Source organism: Pristis pectinata, chromosome 4 (genome assembly GCF_009764475.1).
Source record: "Pristis pectinata isolate sPriPec2 chromosome 4, sPriPec2.1.pri, whole genome shotgun sequence".
Taxonomy (NCBI): domain Eukaryota; kingdom Metazoa; phylum Chordata; class Chondrichthyes; order Rhinopristiformes; family Pristidae; genus Pristis; species Pristis pectinata.
Genome location: NC_067408.1, coordinates 105143683 through 105167042, shown reverse-complemented (window position 1 = coordinate 105167042; position 23360 = coordinate 105143683). Strand labels below are relative to the sequence as shown.

At 43.4% G+C, this 23360-nt stretch overlaps 1 protein-coding gene across 1 annotated transcript in view; it reads left to right on the top strand.

Annotated features, from left to right (window-relative positions):
• Positions 1–19045: 19045 nt before the first annotated feature.
• LOC127569025 (calmodulin regulator protein PCP4-like) overlaps positions 19046–23360 on the top strand; it is a 79790-nt gene continuing 75475 nt past the window's right edge. The window contains exon 1 of the mRNA XM_052013286.1: positions 19046–19176. Within this exon, the coding sequence (XP_051869246.1) occupies positions 19168–19176 (9 nt within the window). The 5' untranslated portion in view covers positions 19046–19167. The remainder of the gene's footprint in view (positions 19177–23360) is intronic.

The window sequence follows — 23360 nt, the reverse complement described above, 5'->3', positions numbered from 1 at the left end:
CATGTCAGGATATGCTGAGCCCAAAATGAGTTGGCCCCATAATCTTTTACTCACTTCCTTGCACTTGCATTTCCTTGTTGTGTTACTAAGTCTTCTGAGGGTCAACAGGCTCACCTAAGTTTCTGGCTCGGGCTTTGAACCTCAAACCAGTGGATCTGATACCCTTGCCTTTATAATATAAATCTGCATTTGTTCTTGCATTGACATGAAATTAAAATGTTTACAAATTCAATCAGATTACCTTGTACTCTCAAGAATCCAAGTGAAATTTATGCAAGGACTGTGTGAGTGAGATGGAGGAACTTAAATATAATTAGTAGTAGTAGGATTAAATTTTGTGGATGATGATTATAGGTTCATGAATTTATAGGAGGTGCAATTTTTCTCACTAGGACAGAGAAGGTTAAGAAGACATTTGTTCAAGGCGTTTTAAATCATGAAGATTTCAGACCACATTAGCAGAGGAAAATGTTTCCAATTTGAGGGATAAATAACCATAATCTAATTTCAGATGTTTGGCAATAAAGCAAAGGAAAGCTCTTTTTTAACTACCCAAGCTGCCTGATCAGGTGATGGAGACAGATTCAATGAAGTTCACACTACAATCCAATTCCCTTTGAAAGTTATAATTGAAAGACATAATATGGCACTGCAATTTTGAACGTGGTGGTTAGGGGTTGGGGTGGAGGTGTGGATGTGGATTAGGAGTGGAGCTGGCATCCCAGCAACTGTGCCTCCCACCACAGATACAATCAGCAGAGAGGAGTCTAACTTCTTTTAATCTGTCCTGACCCGAAACGTTGACCGCCTGCTTTTCTCCAAGGATGCTGCCTGGCCTTCTGAGTTCCTCCAGCATCATCGTGTTTTTCATTCTTCTTTTAATCAACGTTTTCATTCTACGTATATTTTCAATGGCATTTTTGCTGAGTCAGATGTGGAAAATCTAAACTGATTTTTGTTCACTGTTTTCCAGAAGAGGTTTAATTCTTTCCTTTGGATGTTTGCTTCTATTTTGTTCAGAATTCAAAACGCACAGACTGAATTATGTTTTTCTCAAGAATATATTTTATTCATAATATACACAATAAAAACAATGGGGACATGTCTTTCTCTATGTTCATTGCACCATCAGTTCAATACACTTTCCTACAATGTGTCACCGGCTCTCATGTTTCCTCCTTAAACAATGCATTAGTGAAGTGCTTGGGAAGCCATCACAGAGAATCCAGCCCCTCAGTATGCAGTGGCCGCAGGACCCTACACTGTGGTTCTTCCCCACAGATCCTTTGCAGTGATTGCACCAGGTTTCAGTGCGTCCCCCAGCACGTACTCCTGCACCTAGGAACGTTCCAGTCAGCAGCATTCACTTGCAGACATCTCCTTGCTGTTCCGGGACATCCACATTTTAATACAATGATCTGGCTTTGAACATACCTGTGTTTGACCTAGGGGCTTTTGGTACAATAATTGATTAAATAAGGATCCTTCAAGGGAAATAATTGTTCTATTTTTAATGAATTGTTAGACAGGCAGGTGTCAGAGATTAGGAGTTTGCAGACACAGTTGATACTCCCTTTTGCTTGAGCCAGTGAAAGATATAAATTTTGCAGAATACAGGTCAGCTACTTTCGTTTGCAAATCAGTCAGGCACAAAGCACTTTGTTCCAGGGCTAATCTAATTAGGCCATGTCAAGACATTGATTGGGCATGTCAGGCCTGGATGAAGTGTGAACGGTGGATCAATCAAATAATAAGCACTGAAAAAAAACAAGATAGAAAATATAGATGCTGAAAATTGGAAATGAAAAAAATACAGAAAGGCCAGAGATTCTCATTCATCTTGGCAGAGATCGACCAGTTAATGTGTCAGGTGCACATTCTTCTTCAGCGCTGGGTCCAAGGTGAGGAAGCTGGGGATTTGAGAGAATGGTTATTATATAGAGTCTGCAAGGGAAAGACAAGGAAATGGGTCAATTGCTCCATGCTGGAGTTTATACTCCATGTGAGCATACCCCAACCCCCTTCAATTAACTCAATCTGCATTGTATTCCTGTCTATCTCATGTACCTACAGGTCTGGTAAGACTTCCATCAGTCTGCTATTTGTCACCTTGTAAACCATTACAGACCATCCCATAGTCAGCTTGTTGGCAACTAAACCCACCTGGGATCTGTAAGGTGAGGAGGGTGTGGGTGGACACTGAGCAGGACTGAACAGGCCCCATCACAGAAGAAGTGAGCTCTCCGTGAGCTAATGGCCATTCATTAGCTCATGGAGAGACAGAAGATGGGTGTCACCACGCCACTCTGCTCAAATAATTATCCGTGATGCAAAGCAATTAACCTCATTAGTTGAGGCCTGGGTCAGCAATGTCTTTGTGCAAGAGCATGGCTGTAGTATCTCAGGAGTCCCAATAGTCACAATGGCTTTAGGAGTTCTCTTGAATTAACTTGACTCATCCACCTACCCAGCTTCCACTTAACTGTATCTTTCAACCATATATCTCATCTCTCCCATGAGCTAGCAAGTTCCACATTGTCACATAATGTGAGTAAAGATCTTTTTCCTGAATGCCCTTTTGGATTTTTTACTATCATGTCTAACCTAGCTACTGTAAGTGGCATAAAAGAGTCTTTTTTCCCCTCAGTGCAGAGACAGAAAACAAGTGGGACAATATTACTCCTGCAACCTCCCCCAACACTACAATTCCCTGAAGTCTCAGCTTCCAACAATTGTGGCCTCTTGTACATTCCTGACTTCAAGGCTCAACGATTGGTGGGTATCATTGGCGTCACAGAAACCAACTTCCCCTCATTGGACTCTGTCTTTACCTCTCACTGCCTTGGTGAAGCAGCCAGCATAATCAAAGACCCCACCCACCCAGGTCATTCTCTCTTCTCTCCTCTTCCATCAGGTAGAAGATGCAGGAGCCTGAGGGCATGTACCACCAGGCTCAAGGACAGCTTCTACCCCACTGTGATAAGACTATTGAATGGTTTCCTTATACGATGAGATGGACTATGACCTCACGATCTACCTCGTTGTGACCTTGCACCTTATTGCACTGCACTTCCTCTGAGGCTGTGACACTTTGTACTGTTATTGTTTTTACCTGTACTACCTCAATGCATTCTGTACTAACCCAAAGTAACTGCACTGTGTAATGAATTGACCTGTACGATGGGTATGCAAGACAAGTTTTTCACTGTACCTCGGTACAAGTGACAATAATAAACCAATACCAATACCATATGTCAACAATAGCCTAAACTCTGGAATTCCCTGTCTGTCCCCACATTTACTTTATATGTGACTCTTTGTTTTCTGTGATTAAACTTTTTTTTAAACTTATTTGTTCACAAGATGGGGATGTTGTTAACATCACTGGGATCTAGGTGTGTTTAGTGTAGGCTAATGTAACTGTGGTTTCTTCTCTCCTGCCTATTCAGTAAGAGCTGTGTCAGATCAGTAGTGTGTTTTCACTTCCCCATGGCTGCAAGTCCTTAACACATTGCTGCCTACAAATTATCATTAAAATCTTCTGTATTTTTATTTATTCTTTTAGGAGGATGTGGATGTTGCTGGTAATGCAAACATTTATTGTGTATCATCAATTGCCCCTGAAATAAGGAGGCTGTTAACAGTCAACCACGTTGATGGGTCTGGAACCATGTAAAGGCCTGACAATGTAAAGGTGGCATATTTCCATCCCAGGAGCACATTAGTGAACCAGGTTAGTTCTTACAATAATCTGGCAGTTTCACACTTGCCATTACCGAGACAAAGCTCTTTTGTTTAACTCCAGATATATTTAATTACTTGAATTTGAGTTCCCTGACTGCCATGGTGGGATGCATTTTCCTAGATCAATGGTCCAACTCTCTGGTTGCTCATCCATGACTTTAACCACTATACAACCATACCCCACATCTCCTCATGTGTCGTTGTGTCAGAGAGTATTTTGATGAAGCATTTTGGAAACATTTAATGCTAAAGAATCTTATACTCTAAATTGTTATTGTAAGGAAGAGAAGGATAAGATATCTTTATTAGTCACATGTACGTCAAAACACACAGTGAGATGCATCTTTTTGCGTAGAGTGTTCTGGGGGCAGCCCGCAAGTGTTGCCACGCTTCCAGTGCAAACATAGCATGGCACACAACTTCCTAACCTGTACGTCTTTGGAACGTGGGAGGAAACTGGAGCACCCAGAGGAAACTCACGCGGATACGGGGAGAACATACAAATTCCTTACAGACAGCGGCCGGAATTGAACCCAGGTCGCTGGCGCTGTAATAGCGTTATGCTAACCGCTACACTACCGGAACTATTTCCCTATTGAATCCAATGCCTACCAACAGCATGCTGTGATTTGTAGGATGTACTATCAACAGGATGGACTTATACCTTACCAGTGTTCTCCTGATAGCACTCTCTTCCCAACAACCTGGGCCGAAGAGAAGCTCAGGTGTGGTAACAGTATGGGAAATCTATATATCTAATGTTATCACCATACTAACTTAGCATCCCAAAATTCCCTCCACTGAAGCCTCAAGGCATGGCCTTCACCAAAGGACCATGCAACTTCAAGCAAAGTTCAAAACCAGTCCTTCAGAACAGCTAAGGATGGGTAAATGTGGTTTTGCCAGTTGCACCAACAAGCCTTAGAAGGCACATAAACATTTCAAAGACTGCGAGGTATGACTGAGTTTATTGGAATTGTGTTTTGGATGTTGGGATATTTGTCTAACTATCACTCTTATGTTTGTACAATCAAATAACAAGAGAAGTTTGTGCTTTTTCAAGCTTTCAATGAATCAACTCCTATATGTTCTCAGCAGTTATTGATCTGCTGAGTTCTAGATGCTCAGGGAAAGAAGAGTTGTCCCTGCACGAGCTTGCCCTCACCTGCATCTGTGTGCTTGGAGAGCATATTCATTATGGCTGTTGGCTCCACTAGTCAGTTGTAACATGATCCTTTGACAGTGAGGTGGCCCAGAGCCCCGAGGCTCTGACAAAATGATTCATGTTTCAGGCTGAGATGCGGATTTAAAATCAGTCCTGTGCTTTTGGAGAAATTGATTTGCAAAGTCATTGTTTTCGAGATCCCCTTTATTACTGCTAACCATGAGATAAGCTGACTAGCTACAATCTACCCTGGAGGTCATCACATCTCCCAAAGAGTCATGCACAGCTACGTCTGTTCAAACCCAAGAGGAAATAGGAAAACAACCAGATACATTAATTAATCCTTCATTCATTGAATAAATGATCCCTCAGCAAAGCATTGTATTCCTCCAATTAGTACTGAAGTTAGTAATTTGTTAATGACAGGAGTGAAAGTACACGCATCCATCGTCATCCCACGATTTGAGCCCAGTCTCAAAACAAAATCACATTAACACTTGCTGCATGGAATTTACTTTGCTGTATAATTACTTTTATCTCCTGGGTTTAGACTTCAGACTGAAACTGATGAAATAAATTCTGAGCAAATTTTGAGGCTCGCAGACAGAAAAGAGTGATGCAATCGCACAGGAATAAATTTTACACTTGAAGTAAATAATAAACACTTAGAACTCTTTTTGTGAAGGAGTTGACAGAGAGCTTCAGCTTCAGCGCCTCCTGGAACTTTGTTTAGCCATCTGTGACTGATCTCTGTGACGGAAGGCCTGATAGGAACACGGTGACAGGAGCCTGTTCATTTGGCTGATCTTTAGTCGAGTTCATTTACCCATTTCTGATCTTCTTCCATTAGTATCCTTAACAGTATAACTTTGTCAATCACATACTTGAAAGTTTGATTTATTCTGAATCCACAGCCTTCTGAGGAAAGAGAGTTCCAGATTGCTACTAACTTAAGTGCAAAAAAAGTGCTTCCTAATTATATTCCTGAACGTCAACTTTTAATATTTTACCCCTTTTTATTCTGAGTATCTCCTACTTTAGGAAATAAAAGAAAACCTCTCTATTTATGCCATTGAAGCTTTATCAATTCAAATATATTGATGGTAATCGCAGAATCGTTTTAGTATGAAAAGAAGCCAGTTATTCCATCAGGTCCACTCCAACTCTTATGTTAGGTCAATCCCAGCTAATCCACTTCCTCATCACAGGGTGGGTGGGAACTCAATGGCAGGGGATCAAGTCCAAATTTGCACTGTTGAAAGCGCTATTGTGCAGATGAGATGTTAAACCAAGGCCTCTTATCCCTGCTCGGGGGCATTAAAGATTCCTGTTTCGGAGGATTAATCTTCACTGGTGTCCTGGTTAATATCTGTGCCTCAGCCCATGTCACGAGTATATCAGTACATGTTCTGCCAGTGGAGAACCCAAAACCTTAAGGAAATTCCCTGTGTTTATAACCAACGAATCATGATCACAAAAACTATACTTAATGCAACAAAAAAATAGTTATACCTTCTCTCTCTATCCTGAAGCCCTTTGAGTAACATAAGAAACCAGCCGGGGATTTCTTTCTATTACCAGTGAAATGTTCTGTACGTTTCTCTGCTGTCAATTAGGCATTTTCCATCAGAGTACAGAGAAACTAAACTAGAATGAATGTGTGCGGATGACTGCACAGGTCTACTGTATCTGAAAATGCTGAGGTAATTATATTTCTTAAGATGGTTGATAAGTGCTGGCCATCTATATCCTCTATAGTAGAGAGATGGTGCCATTAAGAGTGGTGCAGAATATATTTGTGAAAAGGATCTCAAGAACACATAATGGGCTATGTTTCCGTACAGTCTCACTTAGTGGGCTGGAATTCCTTTTTTCTCTATCATTAATGGGTAGGTTAATTGGCCCAATGAAATTTCTTATCCAGTATTCAAAAAATCAATGTCCATTTGTGGACTTAAAGTCATAACAACTTTGTTTTCCGTGAGAGAAACAATGGCTCCTTGCCCTGTTCTATGAAATGCAGTCAGAAATTCCTTGTGACCCAATGTTCCCCACTCCTTCTAAAGTGTTTAGGGAATGACTGAGGTGTGCAGGTCAATTATTCAGTCATGGGACAACATGTGATTTTGAGGGTTTATCCTGCAATGTATTTCTCTTCATTTGTTCTGCCTCAATTCTGGACACTAGATATAACTGCACATCTATATTTCTGTCTCTTTCCTCTCTTTCCTTCTTAGAATCCATCTTGGTCATCTCTTTTAGTAGGCTTCATCTTAGAATGACTGCCATTCAGGCATTTGTATATCAATGAATCTGGATTTATGCAGTCCAGAACTTACTAAGTGATGATATGCTCTGCTGGTGGACTCCATGGGGTATGCAGCAGTGGACACTGGTCTAGCTAGGACTTGACAGCATCACCCTGGAAATCTGCCATTCCAATCTTGGCATAGGACTGGAGACCCCATTCAGCTCAGTTGTAGAATGGGCAAGATAAGACTTTTTAAAATGTATCTCAATTTATTAATATCTAAGTCTTTTGATGAACTTTTTATATTTTTATATCATTTTTGGTTCTTTTACTAATGATTTACTCCAGTTTAATAGTTTTCAAGACATTCTGAATGTCAGTGATACTAAATTTCCTCCTCCACCCTTGCCTTCTGTCAAAGCCTGTCAGGGGTGCTTGTCAGTTGTATACTGCCTGATGATTCCTTGCCATCTGGAACTCAGCACTTGAATCCAGGATGTGGAGGGACAGTGAGATCGGCTCTCCACATCCAGCCCAAGTTAGCGCTGGTGGACAGACAACACAGGCACTACCTTCAGGCTGTGGCTGCAATCTAGGAAGTTCAGGCCAATATTTTCATATTGTGGCTCAGTACTAAACCTTGTTAAGACCAGTGTGAGGTGTTTTGGGACAATTGCTACAATAAAGATGCACTATGAATAAACATTATTATTGTGTGTAATTTGTGAATAAATCCAGAAAAACCAGTATAAAATAATCTAATGCACTTTGATTATGGTCTAAACTATTCTCTCAGGACCAGAACACAAAGTATCCATCTTATTTCAGGATGTGTGTACAAAGTCCAGACTGACATTTCTTCCAGTATTGAGGGAGTGCTACATTTACAGGGATAAAGTCCTTGACAAGACATTAAACAGAGGCACCCCACCGTCTATCCTCTCAGGTAGATTTAGAAGGTCCTATGGCCTTTTTTGAAGGAGAATAAGGTAGTTGCCCTGACGTTTATCCAAGAAGTACCTCATCTGATCAATAGTCAGCTGCTATATGTGGAAACCTGATGTGCAGTGAATAAATATCCCATGGGACATTCTGAAAAGCGCTAGGTAAATCTAAGTCTTCCCTTCTTTCCTATCCTCTGTACCTGTCACCTTCCTGAGTGTTAGCAACCCTGCATGCGTCAGCTTCCCGGGCAGCTTTCTATTTATACATGTTCCAGTTTTGTGCTGAGTGCTGTTAATAAATTAAAACGGACTTGCCTTTTGGCATGGTTTTTTTTATTGCCCCTTGCAATTGCGGTCATGATTTGTTCTTGCCTCCTGTGAGCCATCATGAGTATATTGTAATGTTGTATTGTGTAAGGCACAGAGCAACTTTGCAACATATACCTCATTTAGTTTACAATGAAAACTCAGTAGAAGTGATAAATACTTATTAAAACTAATTCCATTTGCAAGCCTGTGCTTGATTCCCCTTTCCAAGATGCTGAATGTGGTCAATGGGAGTCCCTGGACTGAAGGTACTCCCACATTGCTACTAGCAAAGGATTTGTTGTGCATACTTTTGTTAACGGGGTTTACCTAAAAAATTTAGTAACATTAGAGGCAGTGCAACAGAGATTCATCAGGCTGATTCCTGGGATGAAAGGGTTATCCTGTAAAGAGAAGCTAAATAGGTTGGGTCTGGAGTTTAGAAGCAAGGGATGATCTGTTGAGACATATAAGATCCTGAGGGGCATGATAGGGTAGATATCGACGTATTTTCACTAGTTGGAGAGTTTTGAATGTGGGGATGTTGCTATAAGATAAGGAGCTAGTTATTGAAAACTGAGGTGTGTAGAAATTTCTTTATGCAGAGGGTGGTGAATCTCTTGAATTCCCTACCCCAGAGGGTTGTGGACACCAGATCATTAGAAGTTATTAAGGTGGTGATAGATACATTTTTGGAAGAGTGGGTGATTGAAGGCAATGGGGAACTGGCACAGAAGAGGAGATGAGGCCTGGGGCAGATCAGCCATGATTATATTGAATGGTAGGGCAGGCTTGAGGGGCCTGGTGGTCTAATCCTGCTCCTATCTTGTGTTCTTCCGGCTGAGCACGCACAGGGCTTTGATCCAGATCAGAGTCTTGGGTTTCAACCCCAAATACCGACAATTCCTTCCCCCCCCAACAGATGCCGCTTGACCCACTGGGTTCCTCCAGCAGATTGTTTGTTGCTTAGAGCTTTGAAGGTGAGGACTTTGCCCTGGGAGAGGATTCTAACATTGCTTTGTCCATCAGGCCAGTTGATATGGGGGATTTTTCAGAGATGGTGTATTTGTAATTCTCCAGTGCTTTGAGCTGCATACTGTAGATTGTCCGTGTCTCCCAAGCATACAGAAAGACGGGGGTCACTGTTGCTTGGCCATGAACTCAGAACCAGGTTTGATGTCTCGGACATCAAAGACTATTTTTCTCAGTCAGATGAAGGCTGGTGCACTGGAGGCTGTGTTGAATTTCATCGTCAGTGTTCTGAGAAATGGCTCCCAAGCTGTAGAAAGTGGTCTGTGTTTTCTCCGCCTGCTCAGGTCAGGGAGGAACATCATAAGCATTCCCAACACCAGACTTCCAGAACTGGCACACAGTTCCGAGATGCTTCACAGCAAAAGATTCCCAGGATTTCAGAGAAACTGCTTGAAGGACGTTCAAAACATCTACTTAAACAAAATGTAACATCCTCACCAACTCATGGGAATTCCTGGCTTGTTATTGCTCAAAATGGAGTAGGAACTTTAATGAAGGTACTGGGCACCTCAAATCTCCACAACCTGAGTACGTGGAGACCAAGTGCAAAGAATGAAGGTGCTGACAACATCCCAACAAAGACATGGAATTCTTCAGATGCTGGATGTATTTGGAGCAATACACAAAAAGTGCCGGAGGAACTCAGCAGGTGAGGCAGCATCCATAGATGGAAATAAACAGTCGACGTTTCGGGCCGAGACCCTTTGTCAGGACTGGAAACAAAGAGGGCAGAAGCCAGAATAAGAAGGTGGGGGGATGGGGAGGAGTACACGTTGGCAGGTGATAGGTGAGTTCAGGTGATGGGCGAGTCCAGGTGAGAGGGGGAAGGTAGGTGGGTGGGGGAGGGGGAGAAGATGTAATAAGCTGACAGGTGATAGGTGGAAGAGACAAAGGGCTGAAGAAGGAGGAATCTGGTAGGACAGGGCAGTGGACCATGGAATAAAGGATGGGGCAGGGGAGGAGAGGAGATGGGCAGGTCATCAAGGTGGGGGAAGGGAGTCATAGGAATAAGGGAAGACAAAGGAGTGGGGAGGAAGAAAAAGAAGGGGAGGGGTTACCAGAAGTTAGAGAAATCGATGTTGAGGCCATCAGGTTGGAGACTCCCAAGGCGGAATATGAGGTGTTGTTCCTCCAACCTGTGCCTGGTCTCAATGTGGCAGTAGAGGAGGCTGTGGATAGACCTGTCAGTATGGGAGTGGGATGTGGAATTGAAGTGGGTGGCCACCAGGAGGACCTGGCTGTTGCGGCGGACGGAGCAAAGGTGCTTGACGAAGCGGTCACCCTGTCGTCTCGAAATTAAGTTCTCACTTCTATCCGCTGTAAAGTAACACAGTGCCACGAGGTTGATTCGATAAAACACATTTATTAGCAGGGCACCACTAAGGAGAGGTCTCTTCAGCACTCGTTAAGAGTCGCTTCCTGAGGTTTCCCTGTACAAAGGAGCAGACAGAAATTTATACAGATATTGTCATGCACACTTAATGCATGTGGCGCCGCGAGTTTCGGTCAAGCCACAGAGATCCCGAGACAGACATCGCTCCTATTGTCCAGCATAATTGAGTTATAATTAAGAAATTCAAAGACAGGTATCACCCTCATTGTGTAGGACAAGCTTCCCATTCGTTGTTTGCTGCACCCAGTACTCCTATTGTCTAGCATAACGGGACCGAAACCAAGGTTCTGGACAAAGTAATTAACACCTTATCCATTGAGTCAGCAGCTTGTGTGTTCTTGCTTGTGAGGTATCTTTTTCTATCAGCTATAGGTATGGTTACAGTTTTTAACCCTTTACTTCCTCAACCCAACCTGCGTCGGGTCTCACCGATGTACAGGAGGCCACACCAGGAGCACCGGATACAATAAATGACCCTCTCGGACTCACAGGACATCCCAAACAATCCGCCCACCTTCTTCATCAGCTTTCACTGGACCCACCTGTGGCAGAGGCTGTGGATCTTGCACAGGATTCTTCAACCACCTTAGATCCCACGGAATTGGAGTGGAAGCAAGTCATCGTCAACCCCAAGGGAATGAAGAAGAACCCCAAGGGAACCCCAAGATGAAGAAGACAAAGATGCTCCAGTGTTGGTGGGAGGGTTTAAATTAGTCTGTCAAGGGTGCAGGACCCAAAGTTATCCTGTGGCAGATAGAAAGTGGAGGAAATTAAAGTGAGCAACTCCAGTAGGCAGGACAGGCAGCAGCAGGACAGGGAGCAAGGAAGGTCTGATAGGCTAAACTGCATTTATTTTAATGCAAGAAGCATGACAAGTAAGGCAGATGAGCTCAGGGCATAGACAGGTACATGAGATTGTGATATTATGGCTATTATAGAAACATGATTGAGGGATGGGCAGGACTGACAACTCGACCTTCCGGGGTAAAGATGCTACAGGTGTGATAGAGGTGGAAGTAAGAGAGGAAGGAGATTTGCGATTTGATTAGGGAGAACATCACGGCAGTACCTAGTGAGGATATTCCTGGGGGAACATCCAGTGAGGCTATATGGGTAGAACTTAGAAATAAGAAGGAAGTGATCACTTTGATGGGATTATACTCTAGAGCCTGCAACCCCCCAGGAGCAAGTATGTAGAGAGATCACAAATTGGTGTAGGAATGATCAACTTGTAATAGTAGATGACTTTAGTTTCCCTAGTACCGTCTGGGACTACCACGGTGCTAAGGGATTAGATGAGGCAGAATTTGTTATGTGTTTCCAGGAAAAGTTTTCTCAAGCAACACTAGAGAGGGGGCAACACTGGATATCTTATTGGGAACTGAGGCTGGGCAAGTGGCTGATGTGTCAGTGGGACAGCACCTTAGGACCAGTGACCATAATTCCATTAGTTTACAATAGTTATAGAAAAAAACAGGACTGGTCCACAAGTTAAAGTCCTAAATTGGGGCAGGGCTGATTTTGATGGCATTAAACAGGAACTTGCAAAGGTTGATTTAAGATAAGTTAGATATCTTTATTAGTCACATGTACATCAAAACACATAGTGAAATGCATCCTTTGCGTAGAGTGTCCTGGCGGCAGCCCGCAAATGTCGCCACGCTTCCGGTGCCAACATGGCATGTTCACAACTTCCTAACCTGTACGTCTTTGGAATGTGGGAGAAAACCAGAGTACCAGGAGGAAACCCACGCAGACACGGGGAGAACGTACAAATTCCTTACAGACAGCGGCCGGAATTGAACCTGGGTCGCTGGTGCTGTAATAGCATTATGCTAACTGCTACACTTTTAGCAGGTAAAGGGATGCCTGGCAAATGGGAGGATTTTAAAAATGAGACAGGGAGAGTTCAGAGCCATCATGTTCCTTTTAGAGTTAAGGGCAAGGCTGGCACAATTAGGGAACCCTGGCTGGCAAGGGATGATGAGGCTCTGGTTTTGTGCATGGGAAATCATGTCTCACAAGTTTAATTGAGCTATCTGAAGAAGAGTAATGAGGGAAGGGTGGTAGATATTGTCTACAAGAACTCTAGCAAGCGTTTGGACAAGATGGCTCATGGTAGACTGGTCCGGAAGGTGAGATCCAGGGTAAACTAGTCAACTGGATACAAAGTTAGCTTGGTGAAAGGAGGCAGAGTGTGGCAGTTGCTTTTCAGATTGGTAGCCTGTGACCGGTGGTGCGTAGCAAGGATTGGTGCTGGATCCACCGTTGTTTATTATATATATAAATGATTTGGATGAGAATGTAAGTGGTGTGATCGGTAAGTTTGCAAATGATACCAAAATTGGAGGTGTGGTGGACAGTGAAGAAGGTTGACTAAGGTTACAACAGGATCTAGGTCAGTGGGAAAAGTGGGCAAAGGAATGGCAGATGGAATTTAACTCAGGCAAGTGCAAATTGATGCATTTTGGGAAGTTAAACCAGGGCAGGACTTGCACAGTAAATGTCCGGGCACTGAGGGCTGTTGTAGAACAGAGAGATATAGGGTATGTACATAGCTCCCCGAAAGCGGCGACACAGGTAGAGAAGGTGTTGAAGGAAGCACATGGGAGGCTTGCCTTCATCGGAAGAGGCGCTGAGTACAACAGTTGGGATGTCTTGTTACAGCTGTAGGAGACCATGGTGAGACCGCACCTGGAATATTGTGTGCAGTTCTGGTCACCATTCTATAGGATGAATGTGATTAAACTAGTGAAGAAAAGATTCATAAGGATGTTGCCAGAACTGGAGAGCTCGAGCTATAAGGAAAGATTGGATAGGCTGGGACTGTTTTCCCTGGACCGAAGGAGGCTAAAGGATGACCTTATCGAGATTTATAAAATCATGAGAGGCACAGACAAGGTGGATGGTCACGGTCTTTTTCTTAGGGTAGGGGAGTCTAAAACTAGAGGCCATCAGTTTGAGGTGAGAGGGGAAAGATTTAAAGGATCCTGAGGAGCAAGTTTTTCACAGAGGCTAGCGGGTATATAAAACGTGCTGCCAGAGGCAGGTACAATTGTAGTGTTTAAAGATATTTGGACAGGTTCATTGGTCGGAAAAGTTTAGAGAAACATGGGCCAAATGCAGGCAAATGGGACTGGCTCGGTAAGGCACCTTGGTTGGTATGGTCATGTGGGGCTGAAGGGCCTGTTTCTGTGCTGATAACTTACTGACTCTATGACTCTATTATAAGCCCAAATGCACTGACACATCCCAGTTGGAATGTGCGTGGCTTGCCAAGTCATTTGGAATGCATGTTTCTCCCATCTACCTTCTGTCCTCATCCTTTGAGGTGGTGGAGGTTGCAGGTTTGGGAGATGCTGTCAAGGAAAATTATGACAGTTGTTCTTAGAGTTGGCACTCACTGTTTCCTTGAAAAAGGACAGTAGTGTTTCTACTTGCCAACTTATTTTTGCAGCATGCAGCTCATTTTTGGTCCTAATTGCAAATGAGGCAGCTGGGAATTGATTTCTAGTGATTTTAATTTGATTTATTTTGCCATACTTTCTCTCCTGTTAAAACAGGGTTCATTGTAAAATCTTAAAGTTGGACCTACTTAAGCTTCTTCTGTACCTCTCATGTCATTAGGGACTCAAAATGAGTTTGAGAAATATGACCAGGAGCAGACCATTCAGCCCATCGTACATTCTCTGCCATTCAATAAGATCATGGCTGATATTTTACCTCAGCGTCATTTTCTTTCACCGTCTCTTGTTTCCCTTCAGCTGAAGGTCATCTCTACCAGCCAGTCCCAGTACAAAAATGTAAACAAAGAGTGAGAGAAAGAGAGAGAGGGAGAGAGAGGGAGGATAAAGAACAAAATAAATAGTATACTGAAAGGGAAGGGAATGTCTCTAAAAATACATGAAATAAAAATATGATAAAAATCAATACCAGATATAACAGAAATTATCAAGTAAATATAAGAAACCAGAGGCACCATATTTATACTCTGCCTTGACCCCTCACCAATTACCATCTTTTCCTCAAGACCACTAATCCAATCAGGACCATAAACAAGGGAGTGATCAATGACACAAACATTGACCTTCGAATAACCTTTTATAAAAACTAAGGACAGGTTGTTATGCATGTGCGCACATGCACCTCTGCTCCCATTACATTAAGGACAGGTCATCCTTCTACAAAAGCAGTCAAATTTAATTTTTTTGCCACTCACCTGATTCCAAAGCACTTTTGACTGGCTTCTCATCTTCTACTCCCTATATAACTGTCACCATCCAAAACTCAGCTGCCGGCTTCCTCCTCTGTACATGGTCCTCCTCCACTATCACTCCTGTGTTTGCTGACTTCATTGGCTTCCAGTTAGGCAAGCCTCAATTTTAAAATTCTCATCTTTGTTCCAGATACCTCCATGAACTTGCCCTTTCTCATCTCTTCTGGACCTTTAAAACCTCCATTGAAGTTCCTCTAAATCTTGCCTCTCACTCATCCTCTGGTTTATTGGCTCCACCATTGTCAGCCACACCTTCAAAGGCTCAAAGCACTGGAGTTCCACCTCTAAACCAACCAGCCTCTCATCCATTTCCTCTGTTAAGAAACTGCTTCAAATATTGCTTTCCCACCAAATTATTGATCATTATTTCTAATAGAACATATGACACGGTGCCAATTGATGTTGTTGGTGCCTGGGGATTTAAGTTAAAGCCACTTTGTAATTGTAAATTCTTGTTGTTGCTGGTCAATGAATATATGCTCAATAGCAAGGATCAGGAATCCCTGTAGCAATGCAAAGGACCTGCAGTGAGATAAATGTATCTTCCACAAGTGGCATGGTTATCTTCAGGTAAGCTCTAGGTTCTGTCAGCCCTCAAGCCTTGGACTTAGTTCAATATTGAAAAGATGGTAACTTACTCATATTTAAGAGACACAATAAATTCTGCAGATGCTGGAAACTGGATGCTGCAATACACAAAAAGTGCTGGAGGAACTCAATGGGTCAGGCAGCATCCATGCAGGGAAATAAATATTCAACGTTTCGGGCTGAGACCCTTCATCAGGACTGGAAAGGAAGAGGGCAGAAGCCAGAATTAGAAGGTGGGGGGAGAGGGAGGAGCACACGCAGGCAGGGGATAGGTGAATTGAGGTGATAGCTAAGTCCATGTGAGAGGGGGAAGGTAGGTGGGTGGGGGAGGGGGGGGGGTGAAGATGTAATAAGCTGAGAGGTGATGGGTAGAAGAGGCCAAGGGCTGAAGAATAAAGAATCCAGTAGGACAGGGTAGTGGACCATGGAATAAAGAATGAGGGAAGGAAGGAGAGGAGATGGACAGGTCATCAAGGAGGGAGAAGGGAGTCACAGGAATAAGGGAAGACAAAGGAGTGGGGGGGGGGTGAAGAGAAAGAAAGGGTGGGGTTACTTGAAGTTAGAGAAATCAACGTTGAGGCCATCAGGTTGGACACTCCCAAGGCGGAATATGAAGTGTTGTTCCTCCAACCTGCATCTAGCCTCAACGTGGCAGTAGAGGAGGCCATGGATAGACATGTCAGTATGGGAGTGAAATGTGGAATTGAAGTTGGTGGCCACCGGGAGGTCCTGGCTGTTGCGGTGGACAAAGCAAAGGTGCAAAGGTATTACTTCTCTTTAATTTTTTTCTCTAGTGCTGTTTATGGCTTGTGGGAAAGTGCCCCTGGTTCAGGTTATTGGATGTATTGTAGATAAATTTTGCACATATATTTTTCACATAACATTTTTGGTCACACATGATCCCCAATTAAATATGAGCAACTCAACATGGGGGCAAGAGTGCTGTACTTAGCAAATGCAAAGTGATGATAAAAATTTTGAAAACCAGTTATTTTTCTGAAAAGTTGATACTTATTTCTTTCTCCATAGTTGCTGCCTGACCTGCTGAGTATTCACCATCAACGCTGCCCCTACCCATATCTCCTCCACTTCCCGCACGTCGGCCCTCACCCTCTTTCCCTGCCGACATAACAGGGACAGGGTTCCCCTTGTCCTCACCCACCACCCCACGAGCCTCTGTATCCAACACATCATTCTCCGCAACTTCCGTCACCTCCAACGGGATCCCACCACCAGGCACATCTTCTCCTCACCCCTTCTCTCCACTTTACGAAGGGACCACTCTCTCTGCGACTCCTTTATCCACTTGTCCCTCCCCACTGATAACCCCCCGGAACTTATCCCTGCAACTGCACCAAGTGCTACACCTGTCCCTACAACTCCTCCCTCACCACCATTCAGGGTCCCAGACAATCCTTCCAGGTGAGACAGTGCTTCGTCTGTGAGTCTGAGGGTGTCATTTATCGCATCCGGTGCTCCCGGTACGGCCTCCTGTACATCGGTTAAACCCGACACAGAATGGGTGACTGCTTCGCCGAGCACCTTTGCTCTGTCCGCCGCAACAGCCAGGACCTCCTGGTGGCCACCCACTTCAAATCCACATCCCACTCCCATACTGACACGTCTATCCATGGCCTCCTCTACTGCCATGTTGAGGCCAGGCGCAGGTTGGAGGAACAATACCACATATTTCGGCCTGGGAGTCTCCAACCTGATGGCCTCAACATCGATTTCTCTAACTTCTGGTAACCCCTCCCCTTCTTTTTCTTCCTCCCCACTCCTTTGTCTTCCCTTATTCCTATGACTCCCTTCCCCCACCTTGATGACCTGCCCATCTCCTCTCCTCCCCTGCCCCATCCTTTATTCCATGGTCCACTGCCCTCTCCGACCAGATTCCTTCTTCTTCAGCCCTTTTGCCTCTTCTACCTATCACCTCTCAGCTTATTACATCTCCCCCTCCCCCACCCACCTACCTTCCCCCTCTCACCTATCCCCTGCCTGTGTGTGCTCCTCCCCCTCCCCACCACCTTCTTATTCTGGCTTCTGCCCTCTTCCTTTCCAGTCCTGATGAAGGGTCTCTGCCTGAAACGTCGACTGTTTATTTCCCTCCATGGATGCTGCCTGACCTGCTGAGTTCCTCCGGCACTTTTTTTGTGCATTGTTGCTGAGTATTTCCAGCATTTTCTGTTTCATTTAAATCAGTTGTACTTCACATAGAAGTGCATTGGTTAAGCAGATCTCCTCCCAAGTTGCCCTGCCACATTGCTCTCTCATGCCTGCCCATGGCAGCTTTGCTGAGTGACCATTTCCCAGCTATGGGGAAGGGGGTACCAGCAACAGTGGATTAATGCTGTTCCCACCCTTATTAGATGGTGAAGGAAAGCTGATAAATGGGTCGAACTGGTCCTAGAGTAAGAGACAGTGCAACAATGATTTGAATTTATATAGCATCTTTAATATACAGTAAAAATATCCCAAGGAACTGCAGAAGAGGGTAAAGAAGCAAAATGTTGACCACCTTAAATGTTAGAGGACATACAGTTAAGGATAGAAGGGGAAAGTTTAAAGGAGGTGTGTGGGCAAGGTTTTTTACACAGAGCGTGGTAGGTGTCTGGAGCGGGCTGCCAGGGGTAGTGGTGGAAGCAGATACGATAGTGGCATTTAAGAGGCTTTTAGATAGACACATATGCAGGGAATGGAGGGATATGGATCATGTCCAGGCAGAGGAGATTTAGTTTGATTTGGCATTGTGTTCCGCTCAGGCGTTGTGGGCCGAATGGCCTGTTTCTGTGCTATGTTCAATGTGTTCAAAAGTAACTCAGTAAATGGGGCATCCTGAGGTTATGATAACAGAGAATATCATACATTCAGCTTTGAACATCAGGCTAAAATGAGCTAACGTGGCATTCAGCAAGGCTCACAGTGCAGTCCATCCTGACCCATAAGCTGCAGTAACATAAAGGGTGAAGCAGATAGCCAACTGGTCACCCTGTTTAATATATAAAAAAATGACCGGTCGATGCAGAAACGGTGAAGGGTGAGCTCGTAAAGGGCAGGATATGTAAATAAAAATCTCTCTGTTTACTGTGCTTAAGAGGTCAGAATGTAGCCCTCAGATAAAAAGCACTTTCAAAGTATCGATGGGGCTTGCTTTTCTTTACAAGCACAATGAGCGAGAAGCTGGAGTTAGTACCTTGAAGGGTTGTATTAATATTTGAAACACTGGGTGGCATGAGAGCGTGCCAGACAAGGTTGCTGAAGTTTAGAACAACGATTTTCATTGGCTCCCTCGAAGGTGTGATGACATTAGTTTCTGCCTGAGTTTAAAAGGATCTTCTCACAGAGATCGGCAGCGCAGAGACCAGGGTGCTGAGTTCCCGATACCAGCAGAGTCTGAACCTGAACTACCTTGAAGAGAGAAAGCAACAAAATAAAAACACCCCACAGAGAGACATTGGCAGTCTAACCATGAGCGAGGTGAGGCTTAAAAGTAAAATGACTAGAGGCTTATTTTTCTGTGCATGCAAAGCATACTTAATTATTGTGCCTTCAACCCAGTACAATATGCACAGCTGTCCTTCTGCAGCTTCACAAGTTCTGTCTGTGTGATTAAATTTGAACTGAATGGTGTTGCCACTCATTATTTTTAATCGTGTTTTTTTTAACTAAGAACTGTGAATAATTAAAGTCGTTTTGAAGAAAAACCAGAACATTTGATATTTACCCAGGAGGTCTGTCACATTTAAAAGAAGGATAAACAAATTAGGTTTTTTGTTTCAAGCGGGTGTGGGGAGAGCCCAATGGGGTGAGAGAAAATGTTTCAATTTCACCTCTTGTCGGATACTCAGACCTGTTGCATATTTCCAGCATGTACTGGTTTCATTTTATTTTGTATGGGTTAATTTATTATTCATCTACTTCATTTCTGGTTAATACTAAACTGTATTATGACTTCCATTTTAGCAGGGCTTTAAATGTTAATAATAGTGGCTGCTCATTCATGGCATTCTGAGGAATTTTACAGTGGAGTTTTAGATAGAACACAGGAGCCTGTGAAGTGTTATCTTTAAAAAAAAAGTGAGGTAGAATTGGCAGACCGTGTTCGAATCTAGTAGCAAGAAAGTAAGGTATGAGTAGCATTGTGTCTGTAGAGAACCGGACAGGGATTGAGTCAGGAAAGAGAGTGAGATAGACAGAAGGGAATGGAGAAAGAATGAAACGATAGGAAAGTGAAGTGAAGGGATAGAAGGAAGAAAGACAAAGACAGGCGAAAAGCAAGAGAATCACAGAGAGGATATTTTCAGAGTGGGAGAGAGTGAGAAAAAAATAGGTGGCGGGCGGGGGGGGCGGTGATGGAGAGAAGCAGTAGCAAAACACGGAGCAGGAAAGCACTGAAATAGAAGCTAACTTGCTTCAATGATAGGAAAAAGACAAACATAAACACAATGCGCAACATAATGTCAACACAGCATGAGGTCAAATATAAAGAGAAAAAAATTGGCATTAAGAGGGTAGAAATATTCATAAATAGTAGAAGAAAGCATGAGGACCATATATGTACAGTGCATTGAGTCGACTGCACTTGTAGCCTTCTCCATCCAGGACCCAGTGTGCTTTGATATGTTGGCAGCAGATCAGAAATGTAGATGCTCATAATTAACTCCTAATTTTAACAGAGCTCTGAAAATGAATTCTGTTCTCTCCCATTTCATTTCTGTTTCTGTCCACTGAACTCAAAAACCAATGCTCAAGTTTCTATAAGATGTAGCCTTGATAAAGAAAAGCTATTTTCTCTCTGACTAATTCAGTTTTTGTGCAGAAGGCAAGCAGTGTGTAATTTTGATTTCTCATTGTTTGAAATGTGCCTTCTCCTGCAGACTTTGTTCACTCCATGCAATGTCAGCTTGTGTGTGGTGATGAGGCAGTAGAGTTAATGCCTTGTTGTGCTATCTGTAATGAATAATAGATTGTTATAGCCTAGATTGGTGGAGGCTTCCCTTTCTTTCATCTGATTCAAATCAAATCGCATTAAAAGAAATGTTGATGAGGTTTGCAAGTACTCTCAGCTTTGCTTCTGTGTTTGCGATAAAAGGGAATCCACTTACATGGAATTCACTGAAGTTAACACTATAATGTCAGCTCTTTCTCGTAACTGACACAGAGGTTCCTATATTGGCCCAAGACTTCCGTTTTATCAATAAGAGATTTTGTGACTGGGCAAGTTATGGGTGCATGAGGGTGAGGGAGGATTGGAGAAGGGGGCAGCATGGGATAATGACAACAACTTACAATTCTGTTGTGCTTTTGAGATGATATAGCCAATCGAATGCATTTCACACATATGTTAGTAACAGTGATCAAAGACATAGTCAGAGAGAAAGGTTGTAACCAGTATCTTAAAAAAGGAAGCACAGGTAGAGCGGAAGAGAGGTGTAGAATTTCAGAGCTGAACGCCTTGTCCTTGTTAGTTGGAAAGTGGGTGTGACCTCAACCACAATTTACTATCCAATTTCCTTCAATTATATTTACAGCTTCAATTTGGTTCCCAAGTATTGAACATAGAACACAGAACAGTACAGCACAGGAACAGGCCCTTCGACCCATGATATTGCATCAAACTAATTAAACTAGTAATTAAATGTCTAACTAAACTAATCCCTTCTGCCTACACAATGTCCATATCCCTCCATTCTCTGCATATTTATGTGCCTATCTAAGAGCTTCTTGAATGCCTCTATCATATTTGTCTCCATTATCACCCCTGGCAGCGCATTCCAGACACCCAACATTGTGTAAAAAACTTGCCCCACACATTTCCTTTGAATTTACCCCCCTCACCTTAAATACATGCCCTCTAGTATTAGACATTTTGACTCTGGGAAAAAGATACCGGCTGTCTGCCCTATCTATGGCTCTCATAACCTTATAAACTTCTATCAGGTCTCCATTCATCCTCCACCAGTCCAGAGAAAACAGCATAAATTTGTCCAACCTCTCCTTATAGCACATGCCCTCTAATCCAGGCAGCATCCTGGTAAACCTGTTCTGCACCTTCTCCAAAGCCTCCACATCCTTCCTATAATGGGGCGACCAGAATTGAATGCAATACTCCAGATGTGGCCTAACTAGCATTTTATAAAGCTGCAACATAACTTCCTGACCCTTGAGCTCAGTGCCTCGATTAATTAAGGCAAGCATGCCATATGCCTTCTTTACCACCCTATCAACCTGTGCAGACACCTCCAGGGAGCTATGGACTTGGACACCAAAATCCCTCTGTACCTCAACACAGTTAAGGGTCTTGCCACTAATAGCGTACTGTCCCTTTACCTTTGATCTCCCAAAGTGCAACACCTCACATTTGGCCGGATTAAGCTCCATCTGCCCTTTTCTCTGCCCATATCTGCAACTGATCTATATCCCATTGTATCCTTTGGCAATCTTCTACACTATCCACAACACCACCAATCTTTGTATTGTCTGTGTAACTTACTAACCCACCCATCCACATATTCATCCAGGTATTGGGTGTTGAGTAGGTGTTACTCAAATATTGAGGGGCGTGTTTCTCCCAGAGTCTTCCCACCATATTTTTCTGGGAAAGCCTGAACCCATTTTGTTTCCCAGGGAAAAATGCACTACGTTGGAGCAGGGAAAGAGAAAACTCACCTTCAGTTTTTCCTGTTCTTGCTTTTTACTCAATGAGCCTCGAATGAAAAGGACAGCATGGAGCGTAACTTAGGAAAGCACCATGCACACTGCTGTTGCCATGATTAAGCACTTTTCCCACTCTCCTGAGAATAGCACACAACCTCTGGCTGCTTCAGTGGTGAATAAGAGTCTTATATGAGTCAAGAGAACAAAAGAGATGATGGGGAATGGAGGGGTGGGTGGGGGGGAAAGGGTGAAAAAGAAGTGAAGGGACATGGAGTTAAAGAGGAGGGGAGAGAGGAGGACAAAGAGATGAGATGAGCGAGGAATAGAGAGACATAAAGCAGAGAGAAAAGGGGAGAGAAAAGGGAACAGAGGCTGTGGAAATTGGAGGAGGATACAGAAAACTGGTGCATGCTAAAGGCAGCAACCCAAAACGAATCCAACAGATGGTCACAGAAATTAAACATTTATAATCTGTAAATATTTCAGTTGTTCCAGGACACTGCAGGATATCAGAGAATTGTTGCTTAATTAGTATTTAGTAGTAAAGAACAGGGAATAATGTCAGCTGCCAGGGAAAAGATGGATTCAGACAATAATGAGGGGGAGCCAGAAGGGTGGATATCAGTCGAGCATTTCGGATGGTGATGCAAATATTGAAAATGAAGCTCTGAGCACTGAGATGGACGACAGTCTGTGCACTTGGTATTTCAAATAATAAATGTTGACTCGAAATAGTTTTGCAACCCCTTCGGTATCTGAGGGGATGAAGGGGGCCCTCCCCATCCCCCACGCACTGTAGCATTCAACAACATAAACAGGAATGTGCAGTAATTGACACAGGATCAGTGTTGAGTTGATTGACCTCAGCGAGGACTTCACCCAGTAGAGCTCACTGGAATGTCAGGTGGTGGATCCTCAGCTGTGCTTCCTCCCTCAGTTGATTTTCTAACTGACACTCAAGCCAAGTCTTGAGGTCACTTGGGCACCTTAGATCTGTGGATTAC